Source organism: Telmatherina bonti (genome assembly GCF_933228915.1).
Source record: "Telmatherina bonti genome assembly, chromosome: 6".
Classification (NCBI taxonomy): Eukaryota; Metazoa; Chordata; class Actinopteri; order Atheriniformes; family Telmatherinidae; genus Telmatherina; species Telmatherina bonti.
Window position 1 is genome coordinate 30768575 of NC_136624.1, and position 17723 is coordinate 30786297.

General features: G+C 40.8%; 2 protein-coding genes across 2 annotated transcripts; both read right to left on the minus strand.

The window, feature by feature from the left end:
* Window positions 1-2721: 2721 nt before the first annotated feature.
* Window positions 2722-8319, minus strand: fblim1 (filamin binding LIM protein 1). The gene is made up of 8 exons (XM_079242097.1): window positions 8220-8319; window positions 7536-7917; window positions 5334-5497; window positions 4241-4334; window positions 3979-4148; window positions 3455-3633; window positions 3125-3245; window positions 2722-3041 (listed from the first exon to the last, which is right to left on the minus strand). Exons 2-8 carry the CDS (start codon window positions 7891-7893, stop codon window positions 2943-2945), a joined length of 1185 nt encoding a protein of 394 aa, XP_079098223.1. The 5' UTR covers window positions 7894-7917; window positions 8220-8319; the 3' UTR covers window positions 2722-2942.
* LOC306757133 (transmembrane protein 82-like) lies at window positions 7909-16809 on the minus strand (the record flags this gene model as incomplete). Its single annotated transcript, XM_079242098.1, has 6 exons — window positions 7909-7917; window positions 11853-12028; window positions 15716-16136; window positions 16248-16440; window positions 16533-16605; window positions 16722-16809. 6 exons carry the CDS (start codon window positions 16807-16809, stop codon window positions 7909-7911), a joined length of 960 nt encoding a protein of 319 aa, XP_079098224.1.
* Between the last annotated feature and the right edge of the window lie 914 nt (window positions 16810-17723).

The following is a 17723-nucleotide window of genomic DNA, read 5'->3' on the forward strand; positions in this document are numbered from 1 at the left end:
ACCAGACTCGTGCACTCGTTTTGGGTGCGAGCTGCATGGCCCCGGAGTTCATGCGCATCACCGAGTAAACCCAGCTTTGTAAAAGTTGGCTGGAGGAATATAACTGTAGTGGGGGAAAATTACTTGGGAAAAAGTAACAGTAAACTTCACATCTAAATTTTTTCATTTACTTTAAGAATAGTTGGTTTCCTCAAAATTGTTGCTTTTTGTTTAAAAAAAAACAACAAAAAACAAAAACAAAAAAAACTACTTAACGATTATTCTACAACATTTAAAACAAAACAAAGCAATTGCTTTGGCGCTTAATCAGCATTAGATAGGTTTTATATGAATAGTATAAAATAAAAAATACCTTGTATTTAAAGCTTTAGTTTGGGATAAGTAAAATTACATATTTTGTAAGATCCAATAGTCCTGTTATAAACAACAACAACAAAAAACATTTCCTTTGTATTTCATTTATGGCACATATTAGGACTTCAAGATACAATGTGTAAAAAAAAAAATACTGACATCATGCGTTAAAGATGGCCATTCAGATGCTAAACACAACTATAAATGGATGGTGACACTCAGTGCTCAAAATTCTTTCAGAGATAAACATGTTTTCCTTTGAAAGTGTATTCAGTGGTCTAACCAGCCTCAAATGATCAACAGTACATATTTCTCAGTGTCTATTTATTGAACAAAAACCAAACTTATTATCATTATAATATTATTATTATTATTGTTATTATTATCATCATCACTGGATTTATACTGCCCTTCACATCACAAGATCTCAAAAGGCTACAGGTTGAAAACAAAAGATAAATGATGATATATTTATTAAAAGTAAACCTCTTAAAAGACATCTAAAAATACAAAATGACTAAAAGGGGGAAGCCAAGGCTGTTGTTAAAAAGAAACATCTTTAGACCTTTTTTAAAATAGTAGGTGGATTGTGGTACCCTCAAGGTGTCAGAGAGGCATTCCACAAGTGTGGGGCATCAACAAAAGGGTATTTCTCCCATGGCCTTGACTTTGATTCTGGGTATATGAAGGAGGTTTGAGTGAGTGAAGTGGAGGGGGCGTGTTGTGTTTTGTGTGGAGAGGAGTTCTTTTGAAGTAGTGGGGCATGTCCATGGATATATTGGTGTGTGAGGAGGAAAACCTGCTACTCAGCAGACAGCAGGCTACCAGCAACATGGAAAGTGACCCAGATTCACAAAAAAACCTACGTCACAGAGCGTTCTTTGAAGTAGAAGAGATTTCCCCTCCAGATTTGCCTCAGCTGGTCCATCACAGTTGCTGGAAGTGCTGCTGCAAGTTGCTGGTGCAACAATTTGACCTGTCTGTCTGTCACCAGATACGGATCAGCAGGTAAAGACTGCAGTCCAATGCTACTTTTACACAAAATCTTTTTTTTTTTTTTTTTTGCAAGATGTGGTGCTTCACTTTAATGTCCAAGCATCTTTCTTTTAGTCTTGTTTGTCTAAAACTGTGCTTCCATGTTGTATTAAGAAGAATCAGCTGCTTCTTTTCACCACACCATACTTGTTTAGTCTGTTTATAGTTCCAGCGTTATGAATTTTATTTAATATTTGACTTTTCCTAAATGAGACCTCAATGACAAGTAATGTTTGCTACTTGGCTCTGAGTGTTCTATGGTGTTACCTTGGGGTGAACCTGCTGGGACACTCACTTCTGGGAAGATTGGTAATCATCTTAAATATTTTTAATGACTAAAATATTCATCTCACTTTGGGATAATTGCTGCTAACTTGTCTGGAAATAGACTTATAATTCTTCACAGTTTAATAGTCAGCAATAATTGCTTTGCCAAGACATATTTGTCTCTCCTCGTTGCCTTCATGTAAATATAATCCTGACTATTTCAGACCATCAAGCTGCCAAAACTTCTGAATTTATAGAGGTCACACTGATACAGTTTTACTTAAAAGAAACTGAGACCTTAAATCCCAAGTATGAGCTGAAACCAAAGACAACCGTTGAGCATCATCAAGTCTGTCAGTGATGCAGCAGTATTTAACCTTTGACCACAGCTGCTGTGTCAGTGTCACCAAGAATTCTGAGTAAAAATAAAGGAATAATAAATTCATTCATTCATTCATTCATTCATTCATTCATTCATTCATTCATTCATTCATTTTCTAAACCACTTAATCCAATTCAGGGTTGCGGTGAAGCTGGAGCCTATCCCAGCTGGCTTTGGGCGAAAGGCAGGGTACACCCTGGACAGCTTGCCAGTCCATCACAGGGCAGGAATAATAAATGACAGAAAAAATTTTACCAGAACAACATTTAATACATTTTTAATACATAGAAATAAATTTGAATGCCATTTTGAATGAAAGATTTACCGTAAATAGTTTAGTTTGTCACAATTGATCTAAAATAGTCAAATCAGTATGATCTGTTTGTTTATGTTTAATGTTTTTAAAGCAAAATAAGGGGGGGCAGCACTTTACCTGGTTGCATAATGTTTTGTTTTTTTTGCTGTCCCTATAGCTGCTGTTGTTGGTGTGCTGTTTGTGCAACAATGTTACACAACCTATATTGGAGACTGCTTCAAGAATAATATATTAGTTTACTTTATTTTTTAATAAATGCTTCCATTATCTAAAACTGACTTTACATGGTTAATTAAGTTACACATTTGATTCTGTTAATTCTTGTCAAAGAGTTTTTGTAAAGTCAGTTGGTTTGGTGCAATTTTATTTATTTTTTTTTATCTAGTGCAAAATTAATCAAGTGCAATTGGAAAATCTCCAGACTGCTTGATATGTTGTAAAAGTGTGAATTTTTGTTAAAAGAAGGCTTTGTGTTATTTGTAAGCATTTTTTTCAAATGTGAATCACAGTTTCTTGTTGGGCTGAACAGGCTTGTGGCAGCTTCATCTTTCCCTTGCTTGGAGTTTATCTGAGGCTGCAAAGTGAATGTTACTGCTCAGAAACCACGTTTGTGTGGCAAGGTTTGCAAAGCAATTTCCCATCTAAAGGATAGCAGCTTTGTTCATTGGAGAACTTGATGACACAGACCTGTAAAAAATGAAAGACTCATTGACTGATGATAAACATGTGTGTTTCTGTAATTATCATGAGGTAGATTTGAGAAGGCGTACCTCACATCTGTAGCAGTTTTCATGGTAAGAGCGTCCTAGACATTCAATAGTGTAACTGTCAGTACCATCTTCTTTCGGGATGATAAGCTGGTTACAGGCACTACACTGTGGTGCATATTTCCTTTATGTTGAAATGTAAAAGAAGAGAAAATTGTTTTTTAATTGACAAATTAAGCATTATGTATACTAGAATAGAAATGAAATGACAAGCACATTCATTCTTCTTTTTATATATTGATATCCAGTCTTTAACTTCAAACTTCCTTGTTGTATCACGTAAAAAATACTTTTCTGGTGAATAATGTTTGTCATTATATTTTACTGTCATACCTGTAGTAGTCTGGAAGGCAGTATATTTCTCCAACTTCTCCCTGAGCAAAAGCTTGCTCTCCAATCTGCCGCTTGCAGGTTGTGCAGATAAAACAAGATGGATGGTATGGTCGCTCTAATGCACGGATTATGTGATCTGTGATCATCTCTCCACATGCCCAACAAAGCTCCAAACTGGCCTACAACACAGTGGAAGATACGTTAACCACATTTAAGTATGTAACTTCTCCTTTTACAACAACCTACTGATACTTTAATTTTTATAATAATTATATGTTTCCTTCTAACTGGGGCAACTGTTGCAGTATAATATTGGTGGATCAATTTCAAACTTGTTCCTATCATCTTTTATTTATCCAGTGCATAAAATGTGAGCACTACTAAAAAATAAGATGGTAATAAATAAATAATAAAGAATGGTAATAAAAGTAGTTTAAAAAAAGTAATAAAAATAAATCTTAATAAAAGCACTTGATGCCATTGTCATCTTTAATGATTTTCCTTTAATCTACACTTATATGTACCTGGTAGCATTCTTCACAGAAGGGGATCCTTGCTTTGTTGTAGAAGCATTTACCAGCCAGAGGAATGTTACAGGATCTGCACTGGAAGCAGCTGTCATGGTAAGTCCTGTTTAAGGCCTCTATCGCAGGTTCAGAAAGAGCAATGGGTTTGCGACAAAAGCCGCACAAGTCTGCAGCGTGCACAAATATCAAATGTCAAAGCAGGTTGAAACAAAATATTTGCTAAGAGGACAGATGTGGGGGGGAAAAAAGATCATGTTACCTTCGCTCTCACTGTGTGTGTCCTGGCGGTTTTGTTTAATCCCATAAGTTTGTTCTTCTTGGTTAAACCAACTTGATGGTGTGCTGGTTCCCACCTGGAATTCAACAGAAATTCTTCATTTAACAGTGAAGTTAAAGTTGATGCAAGTCAGAGTTTTGCTTCACAAAGCCACAGACGTAATCACGACTTGGCTTTTTACACACAGAGGTCATGTTTGATACTAGAAAGAGTTTGGAATGATTTCAAAGGTTGAAGCATAAGAATCTTCAAAGTCAGTGCATTTACATGTAGTGACAGTTCAACAAAGTAATTTAACCCTTTCATGCGTAGTGGCCCTATAGTGGACACCTATTTACAAGCTTTTTTCTTGCATAGTCATGAATGAGGATGGATTTTTTTGTTAATAAACCACCTCAATGGATGTTAGTGAGTCATCCAATACATTTTCAATCACTGAAGAATAAATAAATATATTATATAATTGAACATTTTGCAATTAGGCAAGTTTGCCTTTGCGATAAACAAGAAAGTAAAATGATATGGCTATATCTTATAGAAGATTTACATCATATAATTGTGATTATATAGTATTTTATACATATTTTATAGAATATATTAAAATAAATAATAAATCACAAAAAATTCAAAATATTACTAATAAACAAAAAAGTATCATTGCATATATATGTAGAGGTAAACTACTGTATTTAAAAAATGTTGCATTGTTTTTTATTATTTCATGCATAATAGGGTTAATTTGACAACTGTCTTAATTTCTGTTCACAGGAGTGGAAGGGTAATCAATTAATTGTATTCTAGACTTCCCTTCAACAGGTGGTAGCAGATGCTGATATTCCCCTTTTCACCTTGTTACACTGGATTTTTCTTCTTAATCTTACATCAAGGACCCAAAAAAAACTGACAAAGAATCAAATCATTTATTCATTTAATTCAGAAGTGATCAAACTAGTACTCAAGCTGTGATCTTGACCACCTTAGTGGCTCTCTATGTATTTGCAATTTTTTCTGATTTTTTTCACCAAAAACACAAAGAAAATCATTGATGGTGATATTAGATGATAAGTCTGAATACCTTTCTGCTGGAAAGTGTCTGTTGGAGTGGGCTCAGAGACTGGAAGAAAGGCATCTCAGCAGGTGGAGGTGCTGGACATGCTGGTTCTTCAAAGAGCAATGCTCCCAAAGATGAAGGCGATGAAGGCATTCCATCAGAAGTAGGGGGAGCAGGAAAGACAACATCTGTTTGGCAAAGAAAAAGATTTGATGCTATTTTCGGACAAAATAAACAATTACAAACGACTATTTAGAACAGAAAAATTGATGAAATACATAAGCCAATCTTGAGTTTAATGGGAGCAACACATCTCTGTGCAGTGTCCCCACTTCTTTTAGCAGCCACCTATCAACGTTTGTGAACCGAGGAGACAATAGCTGGACCTTTGGGGAGGAATTTTGACCCACTTTTTTCTAACAACAACAACAATCCCGAGGTTTCTGTGTTGTATTTATCATTTCATTAAGCACCAAATGTCATTTTTTAAAGGTCTACATGGCAGATAGGCCAGTCCAGCAACAAGACTCTTCTACTTTGAAACCATTTTTATGTTTATGTGGTTCCTCTTTGTCTTACTGAAGTATGAAGCATCCCTTAGTTATGCTGCTATAGGTTTAGACTGCTGAGGGACATTTCCTGATACACTGAGCTTCTTTCTTTTTCCCTTTCTCTCTCTCTTTTACCCCCCCCCCCCCCCCCCCCCCCCCCCATAACAGTGTTGCATCATTAACATGTATGTCTCCTGTCTCAGCAGGTCTCCCTGGCCGGGAGTAGCAGTTCCTGTTGTCTGTTGTCTTTCTGTCCTCTTCCCCCCACACAGCAGAGGCAGATGGCTGCCTGTCCTTGAGCCGGGTTCTGCCGGAGGTTTCCTTCCTGTTAAAAGGGAGTTTTTTCCTTCCCACTGTTGCCAGTGGGCTTACTCAGGATGGGAGATTGAGTTGAGTCCAACTCAATCTGTTGGTTTCCTTATATAGGCTATTATGAATTGGCCTTCATTATGTTTTCTTCTCTGTCTGTAAAGCGTCTTGAGATGGCATTGCCGTGATTTGACGCTATATAAATAAAGTTGAATTGAATTGAATTGAATTGAATATACAACACGTTTCTTAAGGAAAACATCAGCTGAATGGAAGCAGGAATTGCTGTAAAACTTGTGTAAATCTTTCAGTACTAATACAGCAGCTGCTAGATTTACAGTTACAGACAAAAGTTCTGCTTTTATTGAGGTGCTCACACTTATTGATAAGCAGTTAATCAAATGCTTTTGTAAAGCAGAAAGTTGTTGCTATACCCACTTCATTTGTAGAAATAATGCATTCATACTTAGTTTTTCTCATCAGGTTTCTTTAAATTTTGGTTCAGTCTTTAACCTTAACACAATGTACTTGTGTATTTCACCTGATGTCATTTTGATGCCTAGGGTACTGATTTTTTTTCTAAATAGTCCAGATGCACAAAAATGAGATAAAGGAACATGTACTTCCTTTTTTAATTAACCTATCTGCCATTTTCCATTTTGAAAAAGTGGCCAAACGTTTAGATTGTAAATATTAAATTGAATGTAAGGATGAAAACCTGAAACAAATGCAATAATACATTTTTGCTAAACATATACAGTCAAAGTTAAATCATAGAAATTCAGAAAAAAAGAGGCCAAAAATAAACGTAACTTTCAGCCTGTAAATGCAAGTTTCCGCATTTTACATGACTGGTCTGCTTCAAAAATGTGGATCCATATAGTTGTCATTTAAAATCCTACTAAATTGACACAGAAGATTTTCAGTCAATCAACTTTCTGTAATTTCTGGATTGGTGCCTGAATAGCGACTAAGATTGCCAACTTTTAGGAAAGATGAGTCAGCTCAGGGCTCTCCACTCCACACCCTTCAATATGTGTCATTTTTCAAGATCATCTTTTAAAGTACTTTTTCTGGTTTCACACAGCAAACTCTGTTAAACAACTTTTCACATTTGGTGACTTGATGTTTAAAGTTTGCATTAAAAATTGTTTCTTGAAATTAAGGTAACTGGATCAATGAAATGTGATTTAAGTTTGGGGAGGATACTAAAACAGTTTTTGCTGATGGTTGCGATTTACAATCTGATCAATATAATGTATGATTTAAAGGCACTTTTCCAGAGCAAAAACAGCCATAAAAGTCAGCTGAACTGTGACAGCTAAGTTTTGTCTTCTGCTTCTTAAGAAAAAAATTGTTTGGATACCTGGAGAACTTGTACTTTTCTTGTCTTTATCTTTTTGCAACTGCGCTTTAGTGGGTTCTGTTTGGGCAGGTTTGTAACTTTGAGGGTCTGAAGCTTGGTCTGGAGCTCCTCCATGAATCCAGCCTTTACTGTTTACAGATCTGTAGGAGTTAGATGTTAATTGATCTTCTTTTTTATGTGTGAGCACAGGTACGTTGTCATTAGAGCTGAATGTTTGAGCAGAGTGCTGCTTGTCTCTAGCGATGGCATGGTGAGCTTGGAGAGGGGGTTGCTGCTGTGTCCCAGAGGCTCGTTGAGGAGACGTCAATGTGATGAAGACAGACGAAACCATCCTTTTTGGTGAAGCTGCCGATGCCATGATTGTATGAAACCTTCATATAACCTGACAGAGGCACAGAACAATCGTTTAAACTTGACTGAATAACAAAAATTATCCCACTGAGCAATATTTGATTATAGGAGTAACATGCATAATTGTGAGCAACACTTTTCATCCTTATCTCAGCCATACTGCAGTGAGGAAGTCAGTAAACTTTGCATGAAAGCCATCTTTCTCGTTAAAAACATACATTCACAGTCTTATAACTCATAACCCACAATGAATGGCTCAAGATGGTTCAACAAATTTGGATGATCTGTTTTGCTTAAACTGACTCAAATTGGCTGAGTGTTGCTGTTACGTACCTGAAACAAAATGTGGCTTGAAGACACTTCTCTCTTTTCTTCTTTCGCTTTTCCTCTGTATCTCAAAACTTCTGGTTTATTTTCCTTCCCATGAGCTGCCTGAGAGAGAAGACTTTACTCTGGTGGAGACAGGCGATTACAAATCTACAGAAGGCCACTCCTTTTCCTCCTTTATCTCCCTCCCACCCTAACTCTCCCATCCACTGACCCCTCCTCCTTCTCTGGCTGAATGACAATATCACCTCCCTCCCGACCGTAAAAGGTGAACAGTTAATCTCTGTCAGAGTGCTGTAAAACTCATGACACATTCATCTGCTATGAAAACTTGGCAAGTACACACACTTTTGGATGCATAGACATACACTCTAAGTTTTGCAATGGTTTGCTCAGTCATACCAAAGCACACAGCTGTCGTTTTTTACAATTGCAGTGTCAATAAGGTTTTCTTGTTGACATGAACAGAGTCATCCTACCACCTCCCACGTCTTTATCTTTCTGCATGACAGCAGGATGTGAGTCTACGTGTCTTTCTAAGCAATTCTATCTCAAACTATCTTCTTTGTCTGTCTTTTGCTGCTCTGCCTTATTGTTCTGTAAGCCTTATTTTCCCTACCTCCCTCATTGGGTCTGCCTCCTTTTTTCTTCTCCCTCTTTCCCTTTTCCCTTCCCCCACAACATAATATCACTTTAGCCTTGACTCACTATCAGTGTCTCATGGCATTAGTTTCATTTGGGCCCCACAAATGTCCAGAACACAGTCTGATTATTGTATGTAATGGACTTTGTCAGAGTCTTTTCGCTAAGCTCTGGTGATCAGCTGTGCAGGAGCACAGGCTTGGCAGAACAGTGAATTAGTACTTTGTGAAACAGGAGATGTTCGTATGTTATAGGGGGATGGACTGCATGAGCGATGCTTGTGAGAACTATAAAAGACTGCTTTGTTTTTGCCATTCCTCATCGGAGACTATTTCAATCATATCAGATGTGCTGATCAGCTAATATTATGGTTACTTTCTGGGACCGGAGGCTGCGAGGCCTGGTGGTCTAAAAGCAAAGAGGAGGATGGAATAAGAAAACCAAACTTTCCTGATCTGTATGGGTTGTGTTGAAATAAAAGTGAGGAAAAAATGTGCGGAGAGGGTTAACAGGAGATGGCTTCGAGGAGAGTGATGGGGGTCTCTTGTTCCAGCTCTGTGGAAAGGAATGCTACAGTGATGTCACAGCTACAGGAGGGAGCATGCCCAATGATGACACAATCCCAAGACCTCCATGCTCCACCTCCAGCAGCCAAAATCCTTGTTAAATCTTGTGAACTTCTTCACTGTTTTTAACTGCGTGACCTTTTGACTGCTAACTCAGTAAAATAAAATTCCTTTTACTTTTATTCTCAGTTGTTTTGATGGACACGCCAAACAGCAACAAAGGCTTGAAAGGGTGCAAAGAATGAAAGGAAACCAAAAGAACAGGAAGAAACAAACACTGGATAGAAAACAATTGCATTTTCACAGATACATTAAACAAGGAAGTTGAGTTTAGAAAAGCAGCCATGCAAAACTTGCAAGAAAAAGATTAACCAAATTTTGAAAATGGAAAATGAAATAGCATTTTCTAACAAAAGAAAATGTATAGATGAAATGTACAATCTGCTAACAGTAAAATTGGGCAAGAGATGAGAGTAACTATTGAAAACCAAAGCAGAAGTAGGTCCAAATTATACATTTTCTCAGTTGCTTTTAAGGGAAATCCCTGAAATGCTGGGTTCAGCAGTTTCCTATATAAAAATAAAAGAGGCTTCCATAACTGTCTTCTCTTTTCCTCCAAAACCTCACATTGTTTAACTGAAAACCCATCGCTTTAGTTAATAGCAGCAAAGAAGTTTACAGTTTTTTGCACTAATCTTATGTTGTTTTTAAATGTGGATTATGGAATTGACCAGTTCTAATTTCAACTTTGCAACAAATAAATAAATGAAATGCCTAATGACAAATTTCCTATTCAGTCACTTTGGTAATGTTTCTGTTAAGATGTGTGTTTTTGTTACCTGTTTTGTTCCTTGTCTTGTTTAGCCTTGTTCCTGTTCATTAGTTTCACCTGTGTTCAGTTAGTCCATCTGTGTCACCTGTGTCTCGTTTTGGTTCAGCGTATTCATTTCCTCATCTGTTGTTTTTACTTCGTGGGTTCGTTGTGCTAGTTTCCCATGTGATTCATGCTCCTGTTTTCCTGCGCATGAAAGTAAACAACCTGGATTTGGGTCCACACCTCTGCACCCACCCCATGACAGTTTCTCAACTCCAAATGCCAAATTTTAGGGTAATGCCATAAGTAAGCACAAAATCCTTACAAACTATTCCTTCCTAATCTTAACTAGTCTCTTAACTAGTCTTACAGATCACACTTCTTTCAAATGTTTTGTTCAAATAAAAGGTGAAAATACATGTTGTTTTCCCTGTCTATCAAATATTCTGGGGTTGCAATTGTCAAGATTATGTTAGAGTCTATGACACAGATGCCCAAGTCCAGTCCTGAAGATCTACTTTCCTGCAACTTTTAAATGCAACCCGTTACCAACACATGTAAATCAAATTAATAGGTTATTGGTTCTTAGGTCTCTGGAGAGCTGAATGATATGTAAATATGGGAATTAAGTCATTTATTTCAGGTGTGTTGGAGAAGCACTGTTTCTGAAAATTAAAATAAAAAAAAAAATAGACCTTGAGGACCAGATTATGGAAACCAGGAGGAAGGACTGAAACACAGCACTAAGAGGCAAACAAATTGTAGAACCAACAAAGAAAAAGATACACAATGACAAACCAGGACAGGCTGGACAAGGATGAACAAAGGAAACCAAGGAGAAGTGCACTGAGCGACTTACTGAACAAAGGCAGAAGTGGTGTGACAATTAAAAGTAGAAACAAGGTGTGAAATAGACACGAGAGAAACTAACTAAACAGGGCTACAAAATGAAATGGTAAGTATTAGTATCTGAGTACACAAAATACACAAACTCAAAAGACTGTGACTGTAAATTAGATTTCAAAGACATAAAAGATCTGCCAGAGTTAGAAGTGATAAAAAAAAAAAAATATTTTACTCATCCTAATTTGTATAATCAGTAACAAGAGGCCAAAGTGGATGTACCAATAAGTTCACCAAAAAGTCATCAAGTCAACATCTTTACAGTGTATTTATCTCTGCTGAAATATAGTTTTGCTTGTATTGTGTAGGTTATTTACATAATTTCTTCATCTCTTTCCTTTTAACCCATTGCTACATAGGACATAGCAAAGATTCCCATTACTCCATTCAAGGCCTGAAAAAAATAATTTTATTATTGGCAATTGTGAATGCCAGCACATTTTGAAATGTAAGATGCTCCATAGTACAAAAGTAGAGTTTTGCATCCAGGCTTAATTATCATCAGAGGATGTTTGTGATGTTCTTGAATTGCGACTGGATGTCTTGTCATCTTTCCTCAAGATTTCTCGCTCTTCCTGAAATTAAATGGCAGCATATTCTCAACATTCATTTTTTATAGATGTTTTGTTGACAAAGTTAATTTCATAACCAGTACAGATGTCATTCAAATTTTAAATATTATAATTTAATAAATAAAATTTGATTCACTCCAACCTTTATTAGTCCCTGAAGTAGATCCTGAGAGGATAGGACACAGACCACTTCACCCAGCAAAGCGATGAGGGCGTGAAGAACATCAGACCAGTTACCCACTGTTAGCATGAGCACCAGTAAGCCTCCCAGTCGCACCACCACAGTGTGCAAGTTGCTCTCTGTACCAGTCTGATCCTCTATGAATAGAAAGAAAAAAATGTAAACAATTTAGATTTGTGTTTGCAGCCACTTCTTTATTTAGAAAAGTTTTTTTTTAACTATCTAATATCTCTTCACTAACATTTATCCTTTTTTTTCCAACAAAATATTTTTTTTATTCTACAAAATATGTATTTTAGTGTGACCACTGCCAAGGATTGCCAGCCTATTTTTATTGTGTTGCTGATTGTGACCTAGCATTCTTCATTAATCATCCAGAGCCTGATTAGGATAACTAAGAACCATTATACCTCCCGTGGGCTCACCATCTGCGGGAGGAGCCGTAGGGGTCGGGTGCAGTGTGAGCTGGGCAGCAGCAAGGGGCGGGGACCCTGGCGGTCCGATCCCCGGCTGCAGAAGCTGGCTCTGGGGACGTGGAACGTCACCTCTCTGGTGGGGGAGGAGCCTGAGCTTGTGCGCGAGGTTGAGCGGTTCCGACTAGATATAGTTGGACTCACCTCGACGCATGGCTTGGGCTCTGGAACCAGTACCCTCGAGAGGGGCTGGACCTTCTTCCACTCTGGAGTTGCTCATGATGAGAGGCGCCGAGCAGTTGTGGGCATTCTCATCAGCCCCCATCTTGGTGCCTGCACGTTGGGGTTTACCCCGGTGGATGAAAGGGTAGTTTCCCTCCGCCTCCGGGTGGGGGGACGGGTCCTGACTGTTGTCTGTGCTTATGCACCGAACAGCAGTTCAGAGTACCCACCCTTTCTGGAGTCCTTGGAGGGAGTGCTGGAGGGTGCTCCTCCTGGGGACTCCATTGTTCTGCTGGGGGACTTCAATGCTCACGTGGGCAATGACAGTGAGACCTGGAGGGGAGTGATTGGGGGGCATGGTACCCCCCCTCTGAACCCAAATGGTGTTTTGTTATTGGACTTCTGTGCTCGTCATGGATTGTCTATAACGAACACCATGTTCCAGCATAAGAGTGTCCATATGTACACCTGGCATCAGGATTCCCTGGGCCGCAGTTCAATGATCGACTTTGTAGTCGTATCGTCGGACCTGCGGCCACATGCCTTGGACACTCGGGTGAAGAGGGGGGCGGAGCTGTCAACTGATCACCACCTGGTGGTGAGTTGGCTCAGATGGTGGGGGAGGAAGCCGGTCAGAGCTGGCAGGCCCAAACGTGTTGTGAGGGTCTGCTGGGAACGTCTGGCTGAGTCCCCTGTCAGAGCGAGCTTCAACTCCCACCTTCAGCAGAGCTTCGAACATGTCCCGAGTGAGGTGGGGGACATTGAGTCCGAATGGGCTGTGTTCCGTGCGTCTATTGCTGAGGCGGCCAGCCGGAGCTGTGGCTGTAAGGTCGTTGGTGCCTGTCGTGGCGGTAATCCCAGGACTCGTTGGTGGACACCAACAGTGAGGGATGCCGTCAAGCTGAAGAAGGAGTCCTATCGAGCCTTCTTGGCCTGTGGGACTCTGGAGGCAGCTGATGGGTACCGGCGGGCTAAGCGGCATGCGGCTTCGGCTGTTGCCGAGGCAAAAATTCGGGCATGGGAGGAGTTCGGCGAGGCCATGGAGAAAGACTTCCGGACGGCTTCGAGGAGATTCTGGTCCACCATCCGGCGGCTCAGGAGGGGGAAACAGTGCTCCATCAATACTGTGTACAGTGGAGGTGGGAAGCTGCTGACCTCAACTCGGGACGTTGTGGGTCGGTGGAGGGAATACTTCGAAGACCTCCTCAATCCTACCAACACGTCTTCCGATGAGGAAGCAGAGCTGGTGGACTCAGGGGTGGACTCTCCTATCTCTGGGGCTGAAGTCGCTGAGGTGGTCAAAAAGCTCCTTGGCGGCAAGGCCCCGGGGGTGGATGAGATCCGCCCGGAGTTCCTTAAGGCTCTGGATGCTGTGGGGCTGTCATGGCTGACACGCCTCTGCAGCATCGCGTGGACATCGGGGGCAGTACCGCTGGATTGGCAGACTGGGGTGGTGGTCCCCCTTTTTAAGAAGGGGGACCGGAGGGTGTGTTCCAATTACAGGGGAATCACACTCCTCAGCCTCCCTGGTAAGGTCTATTCAGGGGTCCTGGAGAGGAGGGTCCGCCGGATAGTCGAATCCCGGATTGAGGAGGAGCAGTGTGGTTTTCGTCCTGGTCGCGGAACAGTGGACCAGCTCTATACCCTCTCTGGGGTCCTGGAGGGGGCATGGGAGTTTGCCCAACCAGTCTACATGTGCTTTGTGGACCTGGAGAAGGCATTCGACCGTGTCCCCCGGGGGCTCCTGTGGGGGGTACTCCGGGAGTATGGGGTACCGGACCACCTTGTACGAGCTGTCCGGTCCCTGTACGACAAGTGTCAGAGCTTGGTCCGCATTGCCGGTAGTAAGTCGGATCCGTTTCCGGTGAGGGTTGGACTCCGCCAAGGCTGCCCTTTATCACCGATTCTGTTCATAACTTATATGGACAGAATTTCTAGGCACAGCCGAGGTGTTGAGGGGATCCGACTTGGTGGCCTCAGGATTGGGTCCCTGCATTTTGCGGATGACGTGGTCCTGTTGGCTTCATCTGGTCGTGATCTCCAGCTCTCGCTTGAGCGATTCGCGGCCGAGTGTGAAGCGGCTGGGATGAGAATCAGCACCTCAAAATCTGAGACCATGGTCCTCAGCCGGAATAGGGTGGATTGCCCTCTCCGGGTCGGGAGTCAGGTCCTGCCTCAAGTGGAGGAGTTTAAATATCTCGGGGTCTTGTTCACGAGTGAGGGAAGGATGGAGCGCGAGATCGACAGACAGATCGGTGCGGCGTCTGCAGTAATGCGGGCTCTGCGCCGGTCTGTCTTGCTAAAGAAGGAGCTGAGCCAGAAGGTGAAGCTCTCGATTTACCAGTCGATCTACGTTCCTACCCTCACCTATGGTCATGAGCTGTGGGTCGTGACTGAAAGAACGAGATCTCGTATACAGGCGGCTGAAATGAGTTTCCTCCGCAGGGTGGCCGGGCTCTCCCTTAGAGATAGGGTGAGGAGCTCGGTCATCCGGGAGGGGCTCAGAGTAGAGCCGCTGCTCCTTCGCATCGAGAGGAACCAGTTGAGGTGGCTCGGGCATCTGGTCAGGATGCCTCCTGGACGCCTCCCTGGTGAGGTGTTCCAGGCACGTCCCTCTGGGAGGAGACCCCGGGGAAGACCCAGGACACGCTGGAGGGATTACATCTCTCGGCTGGCCTGGGAACGCCTCGGGATCCCCCCCGCAGAGTTGGCAAATGTGGCTGGGGAGAGGGAAGTCTGGGCTTCCCTGCTTAGGCTGCTGCCCCCGCGACCCGACCCCGGATAAGCGGCAGAAGATGGATGGATGGAAGAACCATTATAAGTTGCTTCACCAGTGTATTTATTATTTGATGCTATTCTTACAATATTGTAATCAGTGGGAGAGTCGGCTCAAGGCAGATTTACTTCCATATTGTTTCAATAAATTCATCATAGTCACTGAAAAACTTGCTCTACAGTTAAACTGGTTAACTGATTTTACCTGATAGTCATATTGATAATCTATTCACAATTTAATCAGATATCCCATTGGTTAATCAGTGATAGTCAGCCATAATGTTTTCATATTCATGTTTGCTGTTTTGAGTAGTTGAGCAAATCTTTCAATCTGCACCCTGGATTTTGCTGAAGTACCTCTGAGGTACTCATACTCCTTTTTGGAAATCACCCACAGCTTTTCTGAACCATCACCTTGAGTACTATAGACCACCAACATAGCGTAGCAGAGTGTCAGTGGAGTCCAGAACTTGATAGCATCCCTCTGGGACAAGAAGTGGTCATAAACTGTTGCGGTGGAAGCCACAGTTGCTACAGCAAAAGCCAAGACAACCACCCTTTGCAGTGAAGCCAGTATGTTGTGTCCAGAGGTCAGCAGGCTGATGCACTTCCCACAGTAACGTTCTGTACTGTGCAGCGGGAAAAGTCTAACCACATGGCTCAACAGACTGCTGCTGTAACTTGCCAGTGCCCAACTGAGAGCAGCTGCCAGACATAAGCTGAGGGAGCTGTGTAGAGCCCCCTGATGGAGGAAGGCAAGAGTACAGGTGAGGCTGCAGCCCAGAGAAAACTGGCACTGAATTAGGAGCAAATCCGCACTTCTGGCACCAGCATCCTAAATCGGGTACAGAGGCATGGATGAAAATGTATTAGTGTGCACAAAAAGCAACACAAAGAAAGAGAAATATCTAATAAATGTCTTTATGTGTCCGCTTTACAAACTCACCAATCCTGCTGACGTCCAGGCAGAGATGGCTCTCAGTGAAAACTCCAACACAATGAGAGAAGAAACCCTCGAGCCCACCAGTGACAGAAGCACAGTCAGGCACCAGAACTGGAGAGATGCTCTCCAGTTCCTTCTCAGAGGACTTACGAATGAGGAGGACCTCTGTTTATTTCTGCTAATAATGTCAGAGTCACTGCGTGAAAAAGACATTTTAAATTAAACGTAGAAAAACTCCACTTTCAAAGAAACTAATTTTCTCTTTCTCCTCATTAAGGATAAACTCACCTGCATGTTTGAATGAAGTTATAAACTCTCACCAAATTATACAGCACTGATACTCCACATGCACCAACAAGTCCTTTACAACACAAACAACCAAAAATATGTAAAGAAATGAAGTTCTATCAAAGAATAACAAGAAGATAATCCCCAAACGTGATATTGCAACAATACAGAGAGATTTTGCAAACAGACCTTGCAAAAAAGCGTCAATAGGGTTTGAATCAAAAGGCGTCCAATCAAAGATTTCCATAATCCAGGTGAACAGGAAAAACACATTCATGTTCTGGGTATAATTTATCAACAAACACACTCAAAATAGCCACTCAGATGTTTCATTCACGCCACTTCAACCTGAAAGTGTTTAACAAGCTACCAGTAAGCATCGATTTCTTCTGAGCTAAACTGGTAAAGATATAATGTTGTCTGTATGTTTTTCCTGCTGATCAGCTGTGAATACAGGAGTCCAAAGGTTAAATTGACTTTAGTTATCATTCTAATCACTTCTTGATGAAAGACGCTGAATGATGACTGGATTTTTAGAACAATAACACTTTTAACAGGATTAAAAGAAAAACCTAGTAAATACATTTACATTTGGATCTGTTTTTTTTTAATTGACTTTAAAAGTGGAGACATTTTCATTTTCAAACCTTAAATTATAACTTATTTGTTTAATTTCAAATTGGTGACAAAATTACCTTTTCACTAAATACCCTTACTTATATGAGTCAAGTCAGCTGGATTGGGTTTATTTTCTTGAGCTCATTTCATTCTCATCCAGAAGAGCTTCTTTACTTGGGATGAAGATTATGGGGGATTTTATTTTAATAGATTGGGAAACAATTGAAATTAAATAAAAATTAAATGAAAAGTACATTATTAATCCCCAAAGGGAAATCCAATATTGTAGTCTCATTGTTAATTAGAGAAGGTTTTGTTCCGGAGGCTGATGGCTGCTTGCAGGAATGATCTTCTGCATCTTTCAGTCTTACAGCGAACCTGAAGAAGCCTCTCACTGAACATACTTTGTTGTTTCTTCACTATGTTATGGAGAGGGTATTAAGAATTCTCCATCATCTTTATCTGCTTGTGTAGCATTTCACTTTAAATAACCAACTCCAGCGGCTCCAGAGTTTCTCCAAGCACCGAACCAGTTTTCTTGATCAGTTTAAAACCACTGATATTTTAAATTCT